Below are 19,676 nucleotides of genomic sequence, written 5' to 3' on the forward strand. Positions count from 1 at the left end.
GAGTGACAAAATGTTGTGTGATGTGAAGTTACACAGTAACTGTACACTAAAGCTGATCATCAGACACGTTTATTGATCTATGAATTGAATGAAATTGTAACTTCTAAGAAGGATTTCTTTGTTATATAAGATGTTAAACCCATAAAATGATCCCCGATTCATAATAACCATTACTCTTCCTATAGTATTGGCCATAGTTTAGTCATACTTACAGTGATCAGCTAATGGGTTTTCATCAAAATTGTGCTCAAGGTCACATACAACATAACCTGCGTGGACACCACTTAAAATTTCACCAATTCCTTGATCCTGATGTGTTGAACAACAATTTTAGCAAAGTCATTAACATCACTTTCTCCGTGTTGATAAATTGTGCGTGAAAAATCATAGAAATAGTCATGAAATGCTAAATGATGTTATATCTTGAAATATTGTATGTTGCATATTACCTGATAGAAGGTGGTGATCATGGAGGGAGTGATCCTGGTTGTGGCCTCACATTAGTAAAACGATGATGTGATGGTGTGCTCACATATTTTCCTGCTCAATATGGCCGTGGTTAATACTGACCATGCAGCCATAGCACTCAGACACCCTCAGTTGGTAGTGAATGAGATTAATTTGACCTGGTCATAACTTTTGAGCCCACTTGGACGTCTCAATGGGTTTTAATCCTCATTGGTTTGTGCAATACAGCCAACCAGTGACAAGAAAACGCATCACTATCTTGTGTAGTTACAATAACCTGCGAGTTAGTTTTACTTGTTAATGTTGAGGTAAAAGGCTCTTCAGGCCTTTTTAAAGCCATGCTCTGCTCTATTCTCACAGTTCATGCTGCTGTTTTGTGTGTCATCTAACGTTGTCCTGCTGTTTCTCTGTTTGCAGTATCATCAACGGGTTTGCGTTGCCTCTGAAAGCCGAGCACAAGCAGTTTCTGATGAAGGTGCTCATCCCGTTACACACAGCTAAAGGATTGGCTCTTTTTCATGCCCAGGTAGGGGAAACCCTTCACCATATCCTGGAAACATTATTGGGGGTTTTGATTTGTGTCATTGCACAGAAACTGTTAGACTGTTTATAGCTGAATTATGCAGCTGCTTGTCTCAGGAGGATTAAGCAAGGCGATGGTGTAATCTCTGTACTGCAGCACCTTCTAGTGGCTCGGAAATTAAAATACTTCTTTAAGAATTCACTGCTTTGTTCAACACAGTGGGGATTAATTAAAATAATTATATTATTTTCAAATGGTGTGATGCCTGCTTTGTCTGATGCAATTTTTGGGTTTGTTTGTGTTTATTTTTATCTCTGCTCCTCAGCTTGCCTACTGCGTGGTGCAGTTCTTGGAGAAGGATCCTACGCTTACCGAGCCGGTACTTTTTTTTTCTTCTTTTCTTTAATCATTTCTCCCACTGAAAGCACAAAGACTAGGCACTATATTTGTCTACACTGCAGAGAAATGTGTTGTGGATGCTAAAAGCTGCCCACTCAAATTGACACGAGAGAGAAAAACTCAAGGAATATTCTGTTTCTTTTTCAAAGGTGATCCGTGGTCTGCTGAAGTTTTGGCCTAAAACCTGCAGCCAGAAAGAGGTAGTCTGCATGTCTACAAATAGACAACACGTTTAAAAATCTGTATGCTGCCAGCCACATTTCAATATTCTGCACCTCCCGTCCAATTAGGTGATGTTTCTGGGCGAAATTGAAGAGATTCTGGATGTCATCGAACCAACGCAGTTCAAAAAGATCCAGGAGCCACTATTCAAGCAGATCTCCAAATGTGTGACCAATCCACATTTTCAGGTATGCTTTTAAAAATATTGCAGCATAAAAGTTTATCTTTAAAGCTGTTTTTCACACACGAAGTGTTGTTAAAATCTGGTCAGATTATGGTCCAAAGGTGGTGTTGCTCATAAGAAGTACAGAAGGTGGTCATCTGTGCCCAACATGTTCTTACTACAGGAAGTGCTGTTTCAGGGTTGAGGGCCAGCACATTAAAGAAAAAGTGCATCAAACATTTTTAATATTTGTAATATATTTTTTGATGGTAGTGGTGGTTTGTGTTAGTAATTTTGTATTTTGCTGATTTATAGTTTATTAATCAATAGTTAGATGCTGTTAATATTTCAGTTAATTCCGTTTTATTTCTGTAGCACCAGTTTACTACAGCAATTGTCTCATAGCTCTTTTTATTGAAAGCTAAAGACACTACAAGGGAAAACCCCAACAATCAGGTAGCCCCCTATGATCAGCCCAGTGACCGTGGGGAGAAAAAACCTTTAACACGAAAAGACTTCCTGTATCACCCGACTGGGTTATGGGCAGCAATATCTTTTAACTGGCTGGTGAATGAGGGGAAAGTGAAAAGAGGAACATAGAGCAAAAGAACACAAGCTAGGAGACAGAAAACATTTAGGACATGTAAACACAATGCTAGTTATAATACCAGAAAGTAGTTGCATCCCCTGGAAACCGAAGCCAATAGCAGCGTAACTAAGGGATGTTTCAGGGTGATTTTAATTCTGAGGGTTAATTCTGTGACCCCAGCTGTGGTTGTTCAGTAATGGAAGGCTTAGATCATTATGTTGGCAAGAACAGGAGTTAAATATTGAAGGGAAATGCTCAGATGGTCTGTGCTGTGTTTCTGTAGTGTAACATGAACCGCTAGTACATTAGTTAATGCTTTACTTATCACAAGCCACACAAACGCTTCCTTTGAGAACCGTGGCTCTGTTTAGTTTAGTCAGGGCAGGAAGCAGGACACTCGATGACCACTTGAAAGCTATGAAAATCACTGTTCTCTTTAATTGTCTCACAAAGACCGTGCGTAGACCTTGCTGCTGAATGAATGAATCGAATGTCTGATAAAATTGTGTTGAACATTTGCATTTGCGTTCTTTGATTCAACCTATAGGCTGCAGTGCACATGTAAAAGTGGTGTAAAACCCTTAATGAAATAAGAAAACTGAATTATGTTTAGTGTCTTATAAACCAACAGCTTTTCTCGTGTTATCATGACTGCTACATAGAAATTACCCATGTAAAGCTGGATTTATGCAAGAGGCACATGTCTGAAAGGGCTTCGGTCCCCTACTTTCTGAGCATCATTATCATAACACTTCCAAATTCCAGTCAGCTTTCATTGTTTTCTTTTTTTAAACTGGAGTTTTTCTTCTTTCTCTGTGTTTGCAGGTAGCAGAGCGGGCGCTCTACTTCTGGAATAACGAGTACATCCTCAGCCTCATCGAAGAGAACATCGACAAGATCCTTCCCATCATGTTTGGCAGCCTGTACAGAATCTCCAAAGAACACTGGAATCCGTATGTACCGTGATCGCCGCACGCTAGAAACAATTGTTATGTAATGAATAAAAGTCAAAGGACCGCTTTCAACCACATCTATGAAAATGTGCACTGAAACCTGTTGCTGTGTCTGTGTTAAGGTTGCTCTCGTGAGCTTTTCTTAAGAATGTGTTGATATGTACACATGGCAGGCGAGACAAAAAGACGCCATCATGTCTGGCACGTCTCACACATCATTTAGCATAGATCTTGGAGGTCAAAGTATTACAAACCTCTCTGAGAACAGTGCATGCTCTTATAACCCGCTTACAGGGATTTTGATCATGAGTGGTTAACTTGGAAAGCTTAAAACAATGAATATTGTTCCAGCTTTCCTGAAGCCAACAGTCACCTGTCACAGACATTTACGAGTAGGATGTAGCTCACATGTGTTTCTGCATCGCTTTGTACTGTTTTCACTGTAAAAGCAGTGAAGCTAAAGCTAATATGGCTAATTCATTCAGCTGATTTGCCTTCCTGTTTATGATTAGCTGCACTCGCACTTCTCGATTCAGGTTGTCAGTTGCCATTTGGCACTTAGAGACTTGTTGACACGCACACACAAAACTTTGGGATGTGTGTAATCCAGTTATTTATTAAAACAAGGTTTGAGCATCACAAAAACTACAGAAGTTTCCAACAAAAATGTAAAGGCACTAGGAGATGGAGAAATGTGTGTGAAAACTAGAGTGTTGGCTGGTTTGGGAATGATTCACCAGCAAATAGATTTTCTGCACAGTTGCAGCGAAATATGATATCCACTCATGCACATTTCACAGCTGTGTTGCTGATGACAGTCTCTGTTGTGTTGCAGGACAATCGTAGCTCTAGTCTACAATGTGCTGAAGACGCTGATGGAGATGAACTGCACACTGTTCGATGAGTTGACGTCCTCCTATAAAGCAGACCGGCAACGGTGAGTGACTCAAACACTCGTTTTCCTGTCGTGTTTCTGTTATCTAAAGGAAAAATGTATCTGAAGTGTTAAAGTAATGCTGTGCAGCCTCTGACACATAACTTCAGAAATCATTTAGAATGTTTTTGCTGATCTCATCTCTTTTTTTAATGTTTAATAGTGAAGAAATGGTCATTTTGGTTTGTTTTATGCATTTATCGTTACATTTAAAGCCAAGTTCTGTATTCTTCCCACCACAGGATTATTCATTAATTGCACAACATTCACCTGTCGCTTAGTCACTGCCAAACATTCATGCGTGAACAGATCACTTCATGTACAGCCGACACAGCAGAAGGCGTTTTAATGAATGGGAGCAGAAGACGAGTGTCGGCAGGTCAAAGTAAAACTCACGCCTCCTCATGCAAATTCATTTAATGTTTAGCAACCAGAAGCAGAGTGGAGGAAAAGGAAGAAAACGAGTATTATATCCAGCATGGCTGACAATGTTTCTGCTTGTAATAATGAATAAGAATTTAGAGGATCAAGGCATTTAGTTTTAATCATAATTATAATTTGGACATTTATGCTCTTTTAGTTTTTGTCAGCTACATATAATAACTGACTAAAGTATAAAATGTAAAACCTTGTTTTTACCAATGAATGTTGCTATACACAGTTTAGCCTGTTATTTTCCTTGACATCGGATGTGAAATGTGTCCTTATGTCTCTTCACTTCCTCCCAGGTGTTCACGTTTTGTCACGTTGTTAGCCAAAGCCCTCTCCTGATTCCCCAGGGTCAGATCAAATGTGCGCGTCTGATCTTACTACACAGCTTAATTAGTTCAGATTGGATGTCATCTCTCCAGAACATCTTGTTTTTATGAATTTCATCATATTTTTTTGTCCTCATGCATTAGTTTTTATTTCGTTAGGGGAAAAATAGGTTGTTTTGATTAAAACTGTGATGAAAATTATTGGTTTGGCGATATCAACACTGGTGTCTGGTGTTTTGCTTAGTTTTTGTTTTTAAATACTGTGATTTCACAGGGAAAAGAAGAAGGAGCAGGAGAGAGAAGAGCTGTGGAAGAAGCTGGAGGAGCTGAAGCTCGGTGACATGCCGCTGGTCCAGAACAACAGCCACGGGCTGCCGAGTGTCCAAAACAACAACAACAACAATAATAGTAACAGTAACCACGAGGACCAGGAAAGGAGCGCCGCTGCCGTCACCGCAGACGACAAAGACCCCGACGCCACCGCAGCTGTCAGCGAGAGCACCCCATGTGCCAAATGACACCGGACGTCAGTGTTTTACTCTGTAACGGTTTGATGCTGCGTTCAGGACTGCCGGGGTAGGATCAACAGAGACGTAAAAACACAAATCACACCTCAGCAGTATATGAAATCTACTTAGAGTGAACGCCAGCATTTCTTTGGCAAGAAAAAAAAAAAATCTATATTTCAACTTAAGACTATTTTTGGATGTTACAGTGTGGCTGCAGTATACTGTTTATTTGTCTGATCAAAGATTTATCCTTTCACATTTAGTTTCTTAACTGAAAATGTTTCTTTTCGGTATATTCGTTGTATGATACGCGGAGACGGGGGAGGAGATAACGATGACTTGAATTCAATGTTTCCGATTTGTGCTGCACTTAGAAGAGCTGAACAGCTATTTAAAGATGTCTATTTTTAATGTGCTTTTTCCTCATCGCTGCCAACACTTAAGAGAACGGCAAAAATTATTATTTTTTGTTTTGTGGGGTGGGGTGGGGGGGTGTTTGGGACCAGACCCAAAAAGTAAACATTTGGTGTGCATTAAGCTACAGGAAAGCTAAAGAACACAGCCACTTCCTTTTTTAAAGATGGCCAAAATGGATAGAGATATTAATCCCAGATATAGAGTGAGCGCTCTGTAAATGACTCTGCCTGAGACGATGAATTTAATGAACAATAAGACTAAACACTTATTTTTGTGTTTCAGGTGTTGGTAAAAATGTATTCATCTGGGTGATGCCGATTTGAAAAACGCAGAGCTGTGTTTATAAAATTATTTACACTAAAGTATTGAGAAAGCGCTTTTCAACAAAGGAAATATTTTTCTTAATAACTGGAGTTTTAAAGGAGGAGTTCAGCATTGTTTCTTTTTTTAAGGCGAGGGGAAGAGGTTGAATATATGTGGTGAATGTGAAGCAGCTGGCCTGGCTCTACCCAGAGAAATAAAATCCACCCAAACAGCACCTCCAAAGCTTAAAAATTAAAAAGAGATGTGGTTTGTTTAATCCATGCAGACGCCTGCAGTGTTAGAGTTGGAGAAGCTGGTGGGTGAACTTTATTAGCTTCAGGCTGCTTATTCAAACCAATCTTCACCTCTTACTCAGATATTTCCCAAGCTGCTAAACTATTCCTTTAAAAATGAAAAGAGAGAGACCTACAGTGCTATATTTTTCCAGTGTATTGATAACCCGAATATTTTTGGATGTTTCCTTTTTTCTTTTTTTTTGCAGCTGGCTCATGATGGGGATGCAGGATGCGCTTGAGTGTATATTTGTCGCGTGGGTGTATATGTGTATGTTAGCTTGGAGGCTACTTAAAGGGAAAATGCCACTTGGTTTCTGATTTAATGTACAGCATAACATTTCAGTGGTCTGAGAAAAGTGCAGTCAGTGCAAAGACTTCCACGCGTCTTAGTCATTTGATGCACAGAAGGCTTTCGTGCTACCATGTATTTTTATGTCCTAACCAAATGAGGCCCTTTATGACGTAGTGCAACAAAGGAAACCCTTTCTTTTACCATCTATGCCTCTTCACTGTCTCTTTTCTACAGACTTCATGAAGTCACGATTGCTTTTATTCTCCAGTTTCTGATGTTGACAACTGCTGAACGTCTTCATTAAACTAGTGTAACTGCCATTGGATTGTAGGAACGACTCGTGAGAGGGTTTCTTTCTCTCGACTCTCTCTGAAGCTCGTAGTTTTCAAGCTTTATATTTTAGGTCAAGTCTTTCTGATGCCTTTTCTGTCAGTACAGCATTCCAGCCTCTGTGACATTGAAAGAAACTACATGGGGAGCCTGTTTTGTAATCACAGATCTTATTTAGGTTTCACCATTAAATAAAGTCTACTTTATCTTTCTACTCAAAGCCTCCAGTTGTCTTTTTTTTTTCCTCCTTTGACTTTTTTGCTTTATTGCAGTTCTTCATAGAGGTCAGCAGATGGTGCCTCGACCTGCCATAAGCAACAGTGATGATTATTATGCTTCCTATTGTGCAGCTCGGGGACCAGAACCAGCCCTGATGTGGTGCTATTATACCAACATTGCTGCACAGGAGTGAAAATACATGGGAACTTAGCATAAAATTAAGGATTTTCAAATGTAGATCAATTATCTGAATCATTAAGTTTTAAATACTTGGTTTTTGGTTTGAAGGGCTCATGAAATCAGCAGAAGTTTGTTCTAACCTTTGTGAAGCAGGCATCAGAACATGATTGCACCGAGGTCATAAAGGGATGGACAGGGTCAACAACAATAACCAGGTAGCCTCCGACATACAAATGAACCCCCCACTATTACGCCATCAACAGTTGATACAAGGCTTGATGGATCCATGCTTTCATGCTTGCATTTATCCAATTCTGTGTTGCCCATGTGAACTGTAGTTCAGTTTCCTTTTCTTGAAACAGGAAACCCACACCGGGTGTCACTCCTGCTGCAATCACCATCTGCATCAAGACTTGACGTATCGTGCATTCAGAGATGCTCTTCTGCACATCTTCTGCACATCTTGGATGTAATGAGTGGTTATTTGGGTTACTCAGTTTTCCTCACTTCAAAGCAGTCTGGCCATTTTCCTCTGACGTCAACAAGGTATCTTCACCCAGAGAAATGCTGCTCACTGGATGTCTTCATTTTTTTAGGCCATCCTCTGTGAAGCCTAAAGATGGTTGTCTGAGGCAGGCTGTCTGACAACAACCATACAAGTCACTTATATCACTTTTGTTCCCAATTCTGATGCTCAGTTTGAACTTCAGCATGCCATCTTCACCATGTCTACATATTAAAATGAGGTGACGGACACGTCTCCCAAGAAATGTGTGGCTCAAAAAGATGAACTACAAGTGAATCTCCGTTTAGCAGCTGAAACAGCAGGTCGTAGTTTTAACAGGTTTTGCAACGCAGCTTTCAGGAGTGTACACTTGCATGTAATCCACTTAATCTTCCGAAAAGCTTAGCAAATAAAATTTTGTGCATTGGTCTCACACACTGAGCCATGTGTAGGTTTTTGAGATCTCTAGACGTCACCTATCAGTTTCTGACCTCTGCATGGTGACATGTTGGTCTTTTGAGACCAGAAGTGCCATATTTGGATGAGAGGGTGACTAATGCACCAGACTACTAAAACACTTAATATTCACTCACCAAAAAAGAATCATTAATGTCCCAGATGGTCTATATTAGTCAAAAAAACTCCCATTAAAAATGCTTCAAAAGGAACCACAGCATAAACACAGCTTACGATGATCCACCTACAGGTGTGTGTCAGCACACATGGAAATGAAAGCAGCCATGCCACCTTCAGTTATAAAACACCACCTTCTCTATAGTTATTGTGAGGGAAGAAATAAGCCACAAAGAATGAAAACCAGTCTTTGTACCACGCTGTGAAAAGTTCATCTAATCTCTGTTTTTAATGTGGAAGTCTGACTCGCTTATAGACCCAGCCTCAACTGGCCGCTGGAGGAACTGCAGTTTCTGGCTCTCTGATGTGGTTTTTAAGTTGAAGTCAACAAAATGTTGAGGAATCGTAATATTGCAGGATTAAAAATAAACTAAACTATAATACCTTAGAATAAATGAAAAAATTGCTGGTTAGGCTGTTAAAGCCCAGGCTGTTGGCGATATTGTGGTGGCATTTGCAAGTTAAGCCAAAGTCCTTATAGCGTCCTTGTCTATAGAGCTCCTGGATCCCCATCCTCAGTGTATTTGACGGACATCACGCACTTGAGTTACCATGGCGACAGGACCCCGTGCATAAAAGAAAGTCAGCCTCATCTCCCTTTGACAGACAGGACTGGATTTCAGCCACTGCAGCATCAGCAACACCAGCAGCAGCGACCGATGCCTCTGAACTCCTCTGATGGAAACTGGACCACCTCCGCCTTCACCTCCAAACTGACCCCAGCTACTGACATATGCGTGGGACTGGCCATCTTCTCCATCGGTATGCTCAGTTATCTGTTCTCTCTATTTCTGGTTTACCTGGAAAACAAAAATGCTGTTGACTATTTTTTTAATAAGGTTCATTCACACCTTTAAGTTATAAAAAGTGCTTTAATTTCCACTAAATATAAAGTAGTTAAACTTTAATCATTTCATTTTCCTTTTCTTTCCATTGGTTCGTTTTCAGTGAACTTCTCAGATCTTATATTTGACTTTTATTTGTCTGCAGGGCTCAGTCGCTCATTAAACTAGTTACACTTGACTAGGAGCGCTGAAGGTGTGCATTGCAATAGCAGTAACTATAAGTAAGGATTTAACCTGTATTGTATTGTCACTCATATAAATGTGTGCTCGGTTTGCCTCCAGTTATTCTGCATGGTGGCTCTCACTTTGATATGTACGAACTAAAAATGAACTCCTAGCATGTCAGACTGCTGGGCAAATAGTGCAAAGCGCCCATAAGAAGGTTATTCTGCTAAAGATGGTTTTCTTAGATTTTCCACACAAGTATACAACATCTGCCGACATCAGGTGATTCTCAAACTAATGAGCAACACTCATATTAACAGCTGGATATCTCAAAATAAGAGGGAAATATTTGTTGCTGCTCCAAAAAGTCAAGAACAAATAAAATTGTTCCTATTTATTACCCGTATCCTTGAAACACAGTGATCAAAACAGGAATCTTGGCTGAAAAAATCAAAATGTATTTGCTTATGTGAGTTTTGTGGAATTTATTTTGTTTTTTCAGGGGAAAACAAATCACACTGATGTAGTCAGAAAACCTCAGTTATCAAATATGATACCCTCGGCATTAAGAGTTTAAGTGTGTTGTATTTTATTTTTATATATACTTTTACATTGCTTTTTTAAATTGTCTTGAGGCATCATTGTGAGACTGTTTTTATCTTTATATTAAACAACATTGACATTATCTGCAATTAAATGTGCTATTTAAGTAAAACTGACATTGGCATATCTGATGGGAACATTTTCCATGTGATACACTCGCTTTAAAGTAATAATGATGCCCTTTTGAAGGTATAAAATATGTAAAAGTTTTTTGCTTTGTCTCAAAACCTTTCTAAATGTTTGCTAACATTTTGGTCATAGCAATTATAAAAATAGTGTTGCTTCCAAAGAGGCCAAATACTAAACTAATGCAGCAGTTTCCTTCTGACCTTCTTCCCGGTGCAGCTCTGCTCTCTGTAATGGGGAATGGGCTGGTGCTGGTGATCTGTTACCTCAGGAGGAAGAAGATGGTGGGCTCGGAGCTGCTGTGCGTCAACCTGGCTGTTGTCGACTTCCTCTGCTGCATCTGCTTCTACCCGCTCGCCATCCTGTCCTCCTTCCACCACGCCTGGCTGGGAGAAAACATCACGTGCGTTTACTACGGCTTCGGCTGCTACATCTTCGGCTTGTGCGGCATGTTCACCATCACTGCCATCAGCATCATCCGCTACCTAAAGACCTGCTACAGCTTAGCTTATGGTGAGGACTGTTGTTGTTAGTTAATAAGAATTTGATGCTAAGAGTAGTAGTAGTAGTTTCATGTAACTCATGTCCCAAATGCCCCCAATCCCTTGCAGTCTCTATCCTTTTTTTGCCTTCTTGCTCTAGCTGTGTGGCTGAAAGGAACCAACATCCGCCTCTTGTGCTGTGCTATCTGGCTGGTTGCTACAGTGTGGTCCAGCTTCCCTCTGTTCGGCTGGGGCGAGTACGTCCCTGAGCCTTACGGACTGTCCTGCACAATCGCCTGGCGGGGTTATCACACCTCCGCCAAGGATGCCTTCTATGTCATCTGCTCCTTTGCCTGTTTCACACTGGTTCCCGTCCTCCTCATTGTGGTGTCACAGTGCAGGATCCTCTACAAGGTGTCCCGCTTCTCCTACTCGCTGTCTGCTAGGGGCATCCGCAACAACCTGCGCCGCGCTGAGAAGCGGCTCTCCATGGTGAGCTTCAGTCTTTACATTATCTCTGCAGACTTGACAAACACACATGAACTGAGAATGTTGAGAGAATCCAGTCCAGGCAGCGCTCGGATTTGCTGCTCAGTGCACACCAACAGGAAATTCTCCATCAGTGGTCGAATAGGCCCAAAAATGACCACCCGTGTCTCTTCCTGATAACTGATCCTTGACCTCATCATCAGGTAACTACACCAAACTAGTCAGGTCATATGAAAGAGAACAACCCAAATATCCCGTGAAAAACATCACTCAAATACCACAGCTGTAATTTTAAAGAAAAATTAATATATACTAGCCTATAAAGTGAAACCAGATGCTTTTCATATTGAGCTCAGCTCATGTTGTCTATTCCCTTCCCACTGGGGAAATGATTAAGTGACCATGCAGCAAAGGATATTGAATAAGGAGGTGGCACGCAGGAGGAAAAGAGAAACACCACAGAGAAGATTCAAGAATGTAGTGATGCAGGATGTGCAGAGGTGTAACAGAGGAGGATGCTAGAGGCAGGATGGAGATGGAGGCAGATGATCCAGAGAGATTAGAGATTTTTTTTCATTTACATGTAAAACTATGTTCTGCACACAAGATAAAAAACTTTATAAGAATTACAGTTAAATAAACTGTCTTTATAGAGTTATCTCAAGATGCTTTATCTTGCAAAGTAAAAACCCTGCAATATAATAGCAGCTGGTGACAGTGGGAAGGAAGACGTCCCTCCTGACAGGAAGAAGCCTGCAGCAAACCAGGCTGGGTGTGAATCATGAATATTACAACAGCAGGGTATGGCATTAAATGAAAACCAGGCTAATAATTAGTATTTACATGCTAGTTGCCAGTTATATCTCCTTTCCTTTCATATGGGATGGTCCAGTGTATCTTAAAGGAGGTAATAAAGAAAGCAATGAAGCATCTTTCTTTAAGTTTTGGAGCTTTTATAATTTCGAACCTTTCTCTGTAAAATTCTCACTTTGACCTCGTGGCATTAGATCAGACTTTATCAGTTATAGAAGTATCACAGTACTAATGCATTGTGAAGGTCGTACAGGCATTCACATCTTTTACTCATCAGTCATTACCAGTGTTGGTCAAGTTACTTGAAAAAAGTAATCAGTAACTAATTACTGATTACTTCCCCAAAAAGTAATCCCGTTACTTTACTGATTACTTATTTTCAAAAGTAATTAATTACTTAGTTACTTAGTTACTTAGTTACATTTTAAAAACACGATTTACAACCTGAATAGGTGCTAAAGCGATAGATCTGTCAGCCCAATTCTACTTTTTCTGCATAATCCATCATACAAAATGTAATCAAATGGAAAAGTCTCTTTTTAAAACTTGTTTTATTAGTTTTAAGCTTTTAACTTTATGCATCAAGCAAAAATTAAATTATATGCACCATTCTCTGACTTGAAGAAATTAGTTTAACATTTAAACCTATTTTCTGCACATTCCAGCACATGAAATAAAATATTTTTTGTTTTTACACTCAGTCTTTCAAATAGATGCAAGTAAAACACAGCAGAAAATAAATAAAATCAAAGACTCAGCGGTCCTGTTGCTCTATTTTCACCTGTATAGCAGGAGTGGCGTAGGCGGAGGTGTGCTCTGGTGCAGGTGTGCCGCAGCGGTCAGTTGAATAATCCGCGAGTTTCTCTGTGAATTTCCCATTACGTCGTTGCGCACTCGGACTTGTTTAGGGGGGGTTTCGGTGTAAAAAGAAGTTTTCTTCCCACGCACAACGGACACTAATGTTTTTGTAATTTTTTATGGAATCAAACTCAAAGTAAGGTCAATACTTCCACGCTTTAAACGCTGCATGCTCATACTCTCTCCCGCACTCGATATATGATCCATTGTTGATCTGCACACAGCTGTTGTCACGAACGTCGCACTCTCTCACGTCACGGTCATGAGACATTCTTGCAAAAAAAAATCACGGTTTTAGTAACGCAGTAACGCAGCGTTCCTACGGCAAAGTAACGGTAATCTAATTACCGTTTTTGCAATAGTAATCCCTTACTTTACTCGTTACTTGAAAAAAGTAATCAGATTACAGCAACGCGTTACTGCCCATCTCTGGTCATTACTCATTGCTTTCATTTACCCCTCTGTGCATTTTTATTGTGGTTGGAGATCGGATCTAAACTTAGTTCTTCTTGGAGTTTTAAGGCAACAGCATATCTTGGTATGTAACAGGGTTTTGAACAAAGCTGATAATGACATGTATCTGTTAGAGACTTTGAAGCTGGAAGAAGAGCCTCCAGCGTTATCTCAGAACTAAACATTTGAGCCTCTTGTCTCTCCAAGTTGAGTCACACTTTATACTTGACTTGTCTTTTGTCTGTAGAACCGTTGATTTTGAATGTTTGACTCTCCTGCAGTTTATCACAGATACATTTCAGCCACATCAATCGATGTATTCTTCCTCTGAATGGAAGGGAGGATGTAATCAGTTCCGTTTGTCTATTTGTCTGTTTGTTAGCACTCTACTGTCCACAGGATTTCACATTTCTTTGTGATGGTAGATACCAATAACAGCTCAAGCTGATTTAAATTTGCTGAAAATCCCCTCCAGGTCACAACAAACCAACTTTATATTACTCACAGTTTTTTATCGATTGTCTTCGTATTTTACAACAATCTAAACCTTGGGGGATACGAGTACCTAGGTTGGTTAAGCATTTGACCTTGACCTTCACTATTAGCACCCGAGGTCAAAGCTGACCTTGAAAAAAATTCAAGAAATCCAGAGTACCAGGAGAGAGCCCACGAGGCCCAGAACACAGTGTGAGGCCCCAGATGACCAAGAGGTTGTAGGGAGGCGTTGCCTCTGTTATGTTTTTTCTATTAATATTTAAGGGAACGGAAATGGGTTCATTCCAACCTCACGAGATGGAAAACATAAAGTGAAGGTAAAAATAACAAAAATATTGTTATATTTAAAAGAAACTCGTGTCACTTTAAAAATAGAATTAGTGCCATAATTTTTTCCTGAACACGTCAATATTCACATGACCGTACGAGATCCGTTACTAGGAAAGTGTAGACATGAAATATTCAGTCTGCTGCACCACATGATCTTTGCTTTGTTTGAAAATGGATCGTTTCATAGGAAACAAGTTATCTGTGTGTCAGAGATGATTCATCAGGTCTCTGATTAGTTTCCAGTGTACTAACTTACCCTCTCTACTCTGTCGCTTCCCCTTCCAGATGTTTTTCTGCATCAGTTTGGGTTTTGTAATTGCCTGGGCTCCCTACGCTGTCGTGTCCTTCCTTTTCATTTTCCACAAGGAGCACCAGTACATGGCTCTGGAGGGTTTCGTGTTTCCCGCCCTCTTCGCCAAAAGCTCCCACATCTACAACCCATTCATCTACTTCTACTTCAACAAGACTTTCCAGCGGGAGCTCCACCGACTGCTTCTCTCAACCTACCACAAGCTGGGAGGAAACCGAGTCGGGGTCCACGTTACCACAGCCCATCAGGCCCCAAACCCCATCCATATTCAGCTCCAGGAACAAGGATCCAGCCAAAAGAATAAATTGGGCTCGTCTCAGGATGGAACTCAAAGCAAACATAAACGCAAAGTACTGCAGAGCAGCAACAACCACGACAGGCTGGTGTACACCTGCTGGGGCTCCACATCGAAGAAAGCCTCCACCATCTCCAATAACAAACCTGCCGGGGCCTCCATGCCTATCTCTATATAAACAAATTAATTAGGAGTCATTGCACTAATGTTTGAGAAATTACTGACTTCATCATGTATCCCAACAACCATTAGTCTAACCCACGTGGGCCAGGGTACCGCGTAGTGTTGCATTTGAGTTCACCGAGATGAGCAGTTCACATATTTGGGCTAATTCTGTGTTGCCAGTGTTTCCCCTGCAGTCGCCGCAGCCTGCACCACTCTGTGTGTGTTGGGGAAGTTTTACAGTAAGAAACTTTTACCAAATGTCATCATCTATGTGGTCTTAACTTATCGTAAAGAAAGCTGAAGAGGTAAAAACCACATTAAACTGTACAGATATTTTTTTTTTTGCTCTTTTGTCTCTTGTTTCTTGACTCATGTTATTTGGATGAGCAGCTCTTGAGAAAAGCTGCGACCAGTCTGCCCGTTCTGCACGACTACGTTTTGAACACACACTCACACACAATCAGTGAATGTATCTTTGTCGCTGTCCTCTTTTTCAAACAATAACTTGCCTGCATGTGATGCGTTTGTGGGCTCTGTACTGCATTTGCTGATTTTGTAACTTATGTGTGAGACTGTGAGAACTTATTTCGACCAGTGTGTGTCCAAATACTTTGACTCAGAGAGAAAGCATGTGAGGACTGTTCACAGGCGTCAGACGAACTGGAATTCAGCTTGACACTGGAATTTCATTTTTTAAAACGAGACTTGCAGTCTTTGAACATTTATGTAATTTGGACATTTCAGTGTTTCATTTTTAATAAACTTATAAAACAACTCAAAACCTGTTTTTTTTTTTCTTTTTCATTATGAAATATTGTTTCTTGGCATAGTGGCCATTGTTGTGGGTTTTTTAGGCACGTCTTAATATAAATGATTCATCATCAGTGTTTTAATCCCTATGTTGCCACACTAACGGCTAACTTCTGAGGAAAGCGGTGATGATTTGTCAGCCCAGACTGTGCCACGAAATTTCATCACAACTGGGGAAACCCAGTTAAATTATTTTTTATTTAGTTAAATATTTTCTTCTGAAATAAATAAATCACTTCATCAGTGTGGAAATGTAATAATACCTCTGAATGACAACAACAACAAAGCCTTGATTATAAAAAGTAATCATTATTGGGTGCCATCAGTAATTTAAAAGGGACTGACTCGGTGCGTCTGCAGTACAACACAATAATTGATCAGAAGTACAAAAATCAAAATTGTTGTTCAAATCGGTTGACAAAGACTGGACCACAAAACTGTGAATGGAGCATGTGAGAAGGTTACTTTAAAGATGAACAACAAAATCCTTGACAACTATTTTAAAAAGAACTGGTGTGAAGGAGCGAAAAATCCATAACCTCAAAGAATAAGACGGCTGGGATGACTTTAGCAAAGGAACAGTTCAACAAAGAAATATTAGGAAGTTATGAGATGGAAAAACTCCAACCAGACATGATTATTTACTGGTTCAAAGTCCGAGTCTGATCCTCACAGAAGCCCTACCTAAAGCCCAAAGAGCGCAAACTAAATACTAAACATGATCTGATCTTCAGTGACGCCATTCGTGTCGCATATTTAAAATAAACGCACCCTTCCTTGACATTTTATTATCTCATTATCTCATTATCATGCTTATTCATTCACATTTAAGTGTAGCTGAAGTGTCTGGAAATTAATGAGAAACATTAATACAAGACCAGATCCATCTTAACTGAGAAAAAGGCTCCAAACCGGTCTATTCTCATTGTAATTATTTTCAAAATCTCTCAGGATTCACGCATTTTTATTCAGACCATGCAGCTGTCTGAGGGTTCAACAGCTGCATGAACCAAAGCAATAAAGTTTCCTCACAGAGCAGAAATGCGAGGCTTCGTCTCCTGTTTTAATGCTCGTCTAATAACTTAATAGCTTCTGAAATGGTGATCAGTGGCTAAATGATTTGTCTAGAGCTCCTGGGGTTTAGAAAGCTTATAGAGGCACTTCCTCAAATGACTTGTGGTGCCTTGATTTTTGTGTAAATGTATCTCTAAACAACTGAAATTTCACAGCATAGTGAAGCACAGCAGATGTATTATTTCCTGTAGCGCAAAAGCTGAGCTATGAGAGGATACACATTGACCTTCCAGTGTAAATGAGCAACTGTTTGCTGTTTACAGTTTGTTCCCGTCTCACAGAATGGTCTAAAAACAGTTACTGCTTCTATAAAAAAAAAAGATAATTATCAAAGTCATGCACGATCAGCTTGCAGGTATGCTAATCAAGCTTTTTGCAGAGGCTTTGACGCTTGATGCTTGTGCAGGCCGCCAAACAGTTTCCCACAGATTGTGTGTGTGTGTGAAGTTACATGCATACACAAACAATTCAATTCAATTCAATTCAATTTTATTTATATAGCGCCAAATCACAACAAAAGTCGCCTCAAGGCGCTTTACACACACATGCACAGGAAAAACAAACGGACTGAACGTGACCAAGAGGGCGACATTTCTGTCTTAGTGTACCAAAGCACCAAAATCCTGGACTCTGTGTTTCTATCAAAGGTCTTTGAAGATGAGCAGTGAGATGTGAAGTCGGTCTTTGTTTATGTGCTGGCGATGATGTAACCTCTCTTGACAATAGGCCGCATTGATGAGCCACAAAGCAGCTCAGTGTTTCCCCTCATCATCCAAATCAGCAGGAGAGCTTAATTGCATCTCGCTAGTCTTCATCTGAAATATTACAACGACGCCAAACACTCACCAGAAAATGCTTTGAATGCTTAGCTATCATAGCTTTGTGCAATGCACTTGCTTATATTTGTTGGCTTTCATGTGTTTCTCTCTCTGCCTTCGTTTAAATGTCGTCGCACCTCTGTGTTAATCATTTGCTCTTTGTTGCAGTGGTTAGCACTGTTGACTCACACCAACAAGGTCGTGGGTTCGAATCCACTGCCCGGCTCTCTCCAGGTACTTCAAATGCAGGCTTGTTAGGTTAATTGGTGATTCTAAAGTGGCCTTAAGTATGAATGTTATCATCTCTGACGACTGACGACCTGTCCAGGGTGTACGAATCCAGCCCACCTGTGACCCTCAATTGAAGCATTTAAGAAAATGGATGGATGGTTATATTTCTGTGTGTTGTTTTGGTTTAATTTCACCTCAGTGTGCTCATATATAGTCCCGTCTTTGCTCCAATCTACTGTTTTTGTTTCTTTTTCGTACATTCTGTTTCTGTATTTAATCATTTTTGCACACTAGTATATTTAAACACATCATCAATCATGTATTACTTTTAATTTGATTTGAATTTGATACTCTTACACATGTATTCACAATTTATACCATTAAAAAAACCCCCAATAAACTGTAAAACCTTTTAAATGGACTAAATTAGTACATTCTTAGAACAAGCCCATCACTGCCAGCAGACAGGAAAGATCAAACCAGTCATGAAAACAGAGGCCTCCTCTGAATTGGCCTCATGCTGAGCTGTTGATAACTGCATGGAAACTTTTCCAAACAAGACTAAACAGAGTCCTCCAGGATCGTGGCCAGCTCAAAATTTTTACAGAAAGGCAAAGGTCCTGTTTGTTTGTTTGTGTGAATGTTTCCCTGCTGATAAATTAATTCTGGAGTTTCTGGAATCTGTGTTTTCTTGCAGGACAGGTGTAATAAAGAGATTTCTGTCTGTGACCCATAGTAGAAAGGTTTGAGATATCAGTGCTGAGTGAGGGCAAAATGAAAAAAGAAAGCAAACTAAAGTGAACGGGGCTGTTAGCATACAGTACATAGGAAAAAAGTGCAAAACCATATCTCAAGCTTTTCACACTAAGATATGGCAGTCCACCTACAGTAACCTGGCAGGCCAATCAAAAAGCGTTAATCAGAGAAGCAGCCAAGAGGCCCACGTTAACTCTAGAGGAGCTGCAGAGATTGACAGGTGGGAAAATCTGGACTCCCCAAATCTGGCTGTTATAGAAGAGCGTCAAGACGGAGGCCGTTGTTGAAAGAAAGCCATAAGAAGTCTGCCACAAGCCATGAAGGGGACACAGCAAAGGTGCCCTGGTCAGATGAGACCAAAATTGAATCTTTGGGCCTTTATGCAAAACTGTACATTGATTTGAAAACACAATCCCAGCTGTAAAACATAGTGGTGGCAGCATCATGCTGTGGGCACACTTTTCTCCTGCAGGGAAAGGGAAGCTGCTCAGAGCTGATGGAAAGATGAATGGATGTAAACACGGGGCAAACCTGGAAGAAAACCTATTAAAGGCTGCAAAAGACTTGAGAATGTGGAGGAGGTTTGACCTTAAACATACAGCCCGACTTAAATCCTGTTGAGCATCTGTGGCAAGACTTGAAAATTGCTGTTCACAGACACCCTGCATCTAATTTGACTGCACTGGAGCTATTTTGCAAAAAAGTCTGAGTCTGCAGTCTGTAGATGTGCGAAGGTGGTAGAAACAGCCCAACAGAATTCAGTTAGTGTTACATCGCCAGTAATTAGGGCTAGGGGATGAGGGGCCTTTTATTCGTGAAACTTTTTGAACACCAAGCATTATTTTTCTTCCACTTCACTATTATG

At 40.3% G+C, this 19,676-nt stretch overlaps 2 protein-coding genes across 2 annotated transcripts in view; both read left to right on the plus strand.

Annotated features, from left to right (window-relative positions):
• ppp2r5a (protein phosphatase 2, regulatory subunit B', alpha isoform) overlaps positions 1–7,370 on the plus strand; it is a 59,871-nt gene extending 52,501 nt beyond the window's left edge. Inside the window, exons 7-13 of the mRNA XM_084954358.1 lie at positions 886–994; positions 1,317–1,370; positions 1,540–1,590; positions 1,681–1,800; positions 3,190–3,317; positions 4,153–4,254; positions 5,284–7,370. Of these exons, the coding sequence (XP_084810484.1) occupies positions 886–994; positions 1,317–1,370; positions 1,540–1,590; positions 1,681–1,800; positions 3,190–3,317; positions 4,153–4,254; positions 5,284–5,527 (808 nt within the window). The 3' untranslated portion in view covers positions 5,528–7,370. The remainder of the gene's footprint in view (positions 1–885; positions 995–1,316; positions 1,371–1,539; positions 1,591–1,680; positions 1,801–3,189; positions 3,318–4,152; positions 4,255–5,283) is intronic.
• Positions 7,371–7,459: 89 nt separating this feature from the next.
• Positions 7,460–15,883, plus strand: opn8c (opsin 8, group member c). Its single transcript, XM_084954359.1, has 4 exons — positions 7,460–9,455; positions 10,652–10,945; positions 11,075–11,406; positions 14,638–15,883. The coding sequence occupies exons 1-4, from the start codon at positions 9,353–9,355 to the stop codon at positions 15,133–15,135; spliced, it is 1,227 nt and encodes a 408-aa protein (XP_084810485.1). The 5' UTR covers positions 7,460–9,352; the 3' UTR covers positions 15,136–15,883.
• Positions 15,884–19,676: the final 3,793 nt, after the last annotated feature.

The sequence above is a fragment of the Perissodus microlepis genome, chromosome 15 (genome assembly GCF_051167445.1).
Source record: "Perissodus microlepis isolate ML-2025 ecotype Zambia chromosome 15, ASM5116744v1, whole genome shotgun sequence".
Classification (NCBI taxonomy): domain Eukaryota; kingdom Metazoa; phylum Chordata; class Actinopteri; order Cichliformes; family Cichlidae; genus Perissodus; species Perissodus microlepis.

Excerpts from the sequence above, each read along its gene's own strand:
- opn8c (XM_084954359.1), top strand. The coding sequence starts at position 9,353 with ATGCCTCTGAACTCCTCTGATGGAAACTGGACCACCTCCGCCTTCACC. Across the intron at positions 9,456-10,651 it reads ACTGGCCATCTTCTCCATCG|CTCTGCTCTCTGTAATGGGG; the intron begins GTATGCTCAGTT and ends TTCCCGGTGCAG. Across the intron at positions 11,407-14,637 it reads CTGAGAAGCGGCTCTCCATG|ATGTTTTTCTGCATCAGTTT; the intron begins GTGAGCTTCAGT and ends TTCCCCTTCCAG.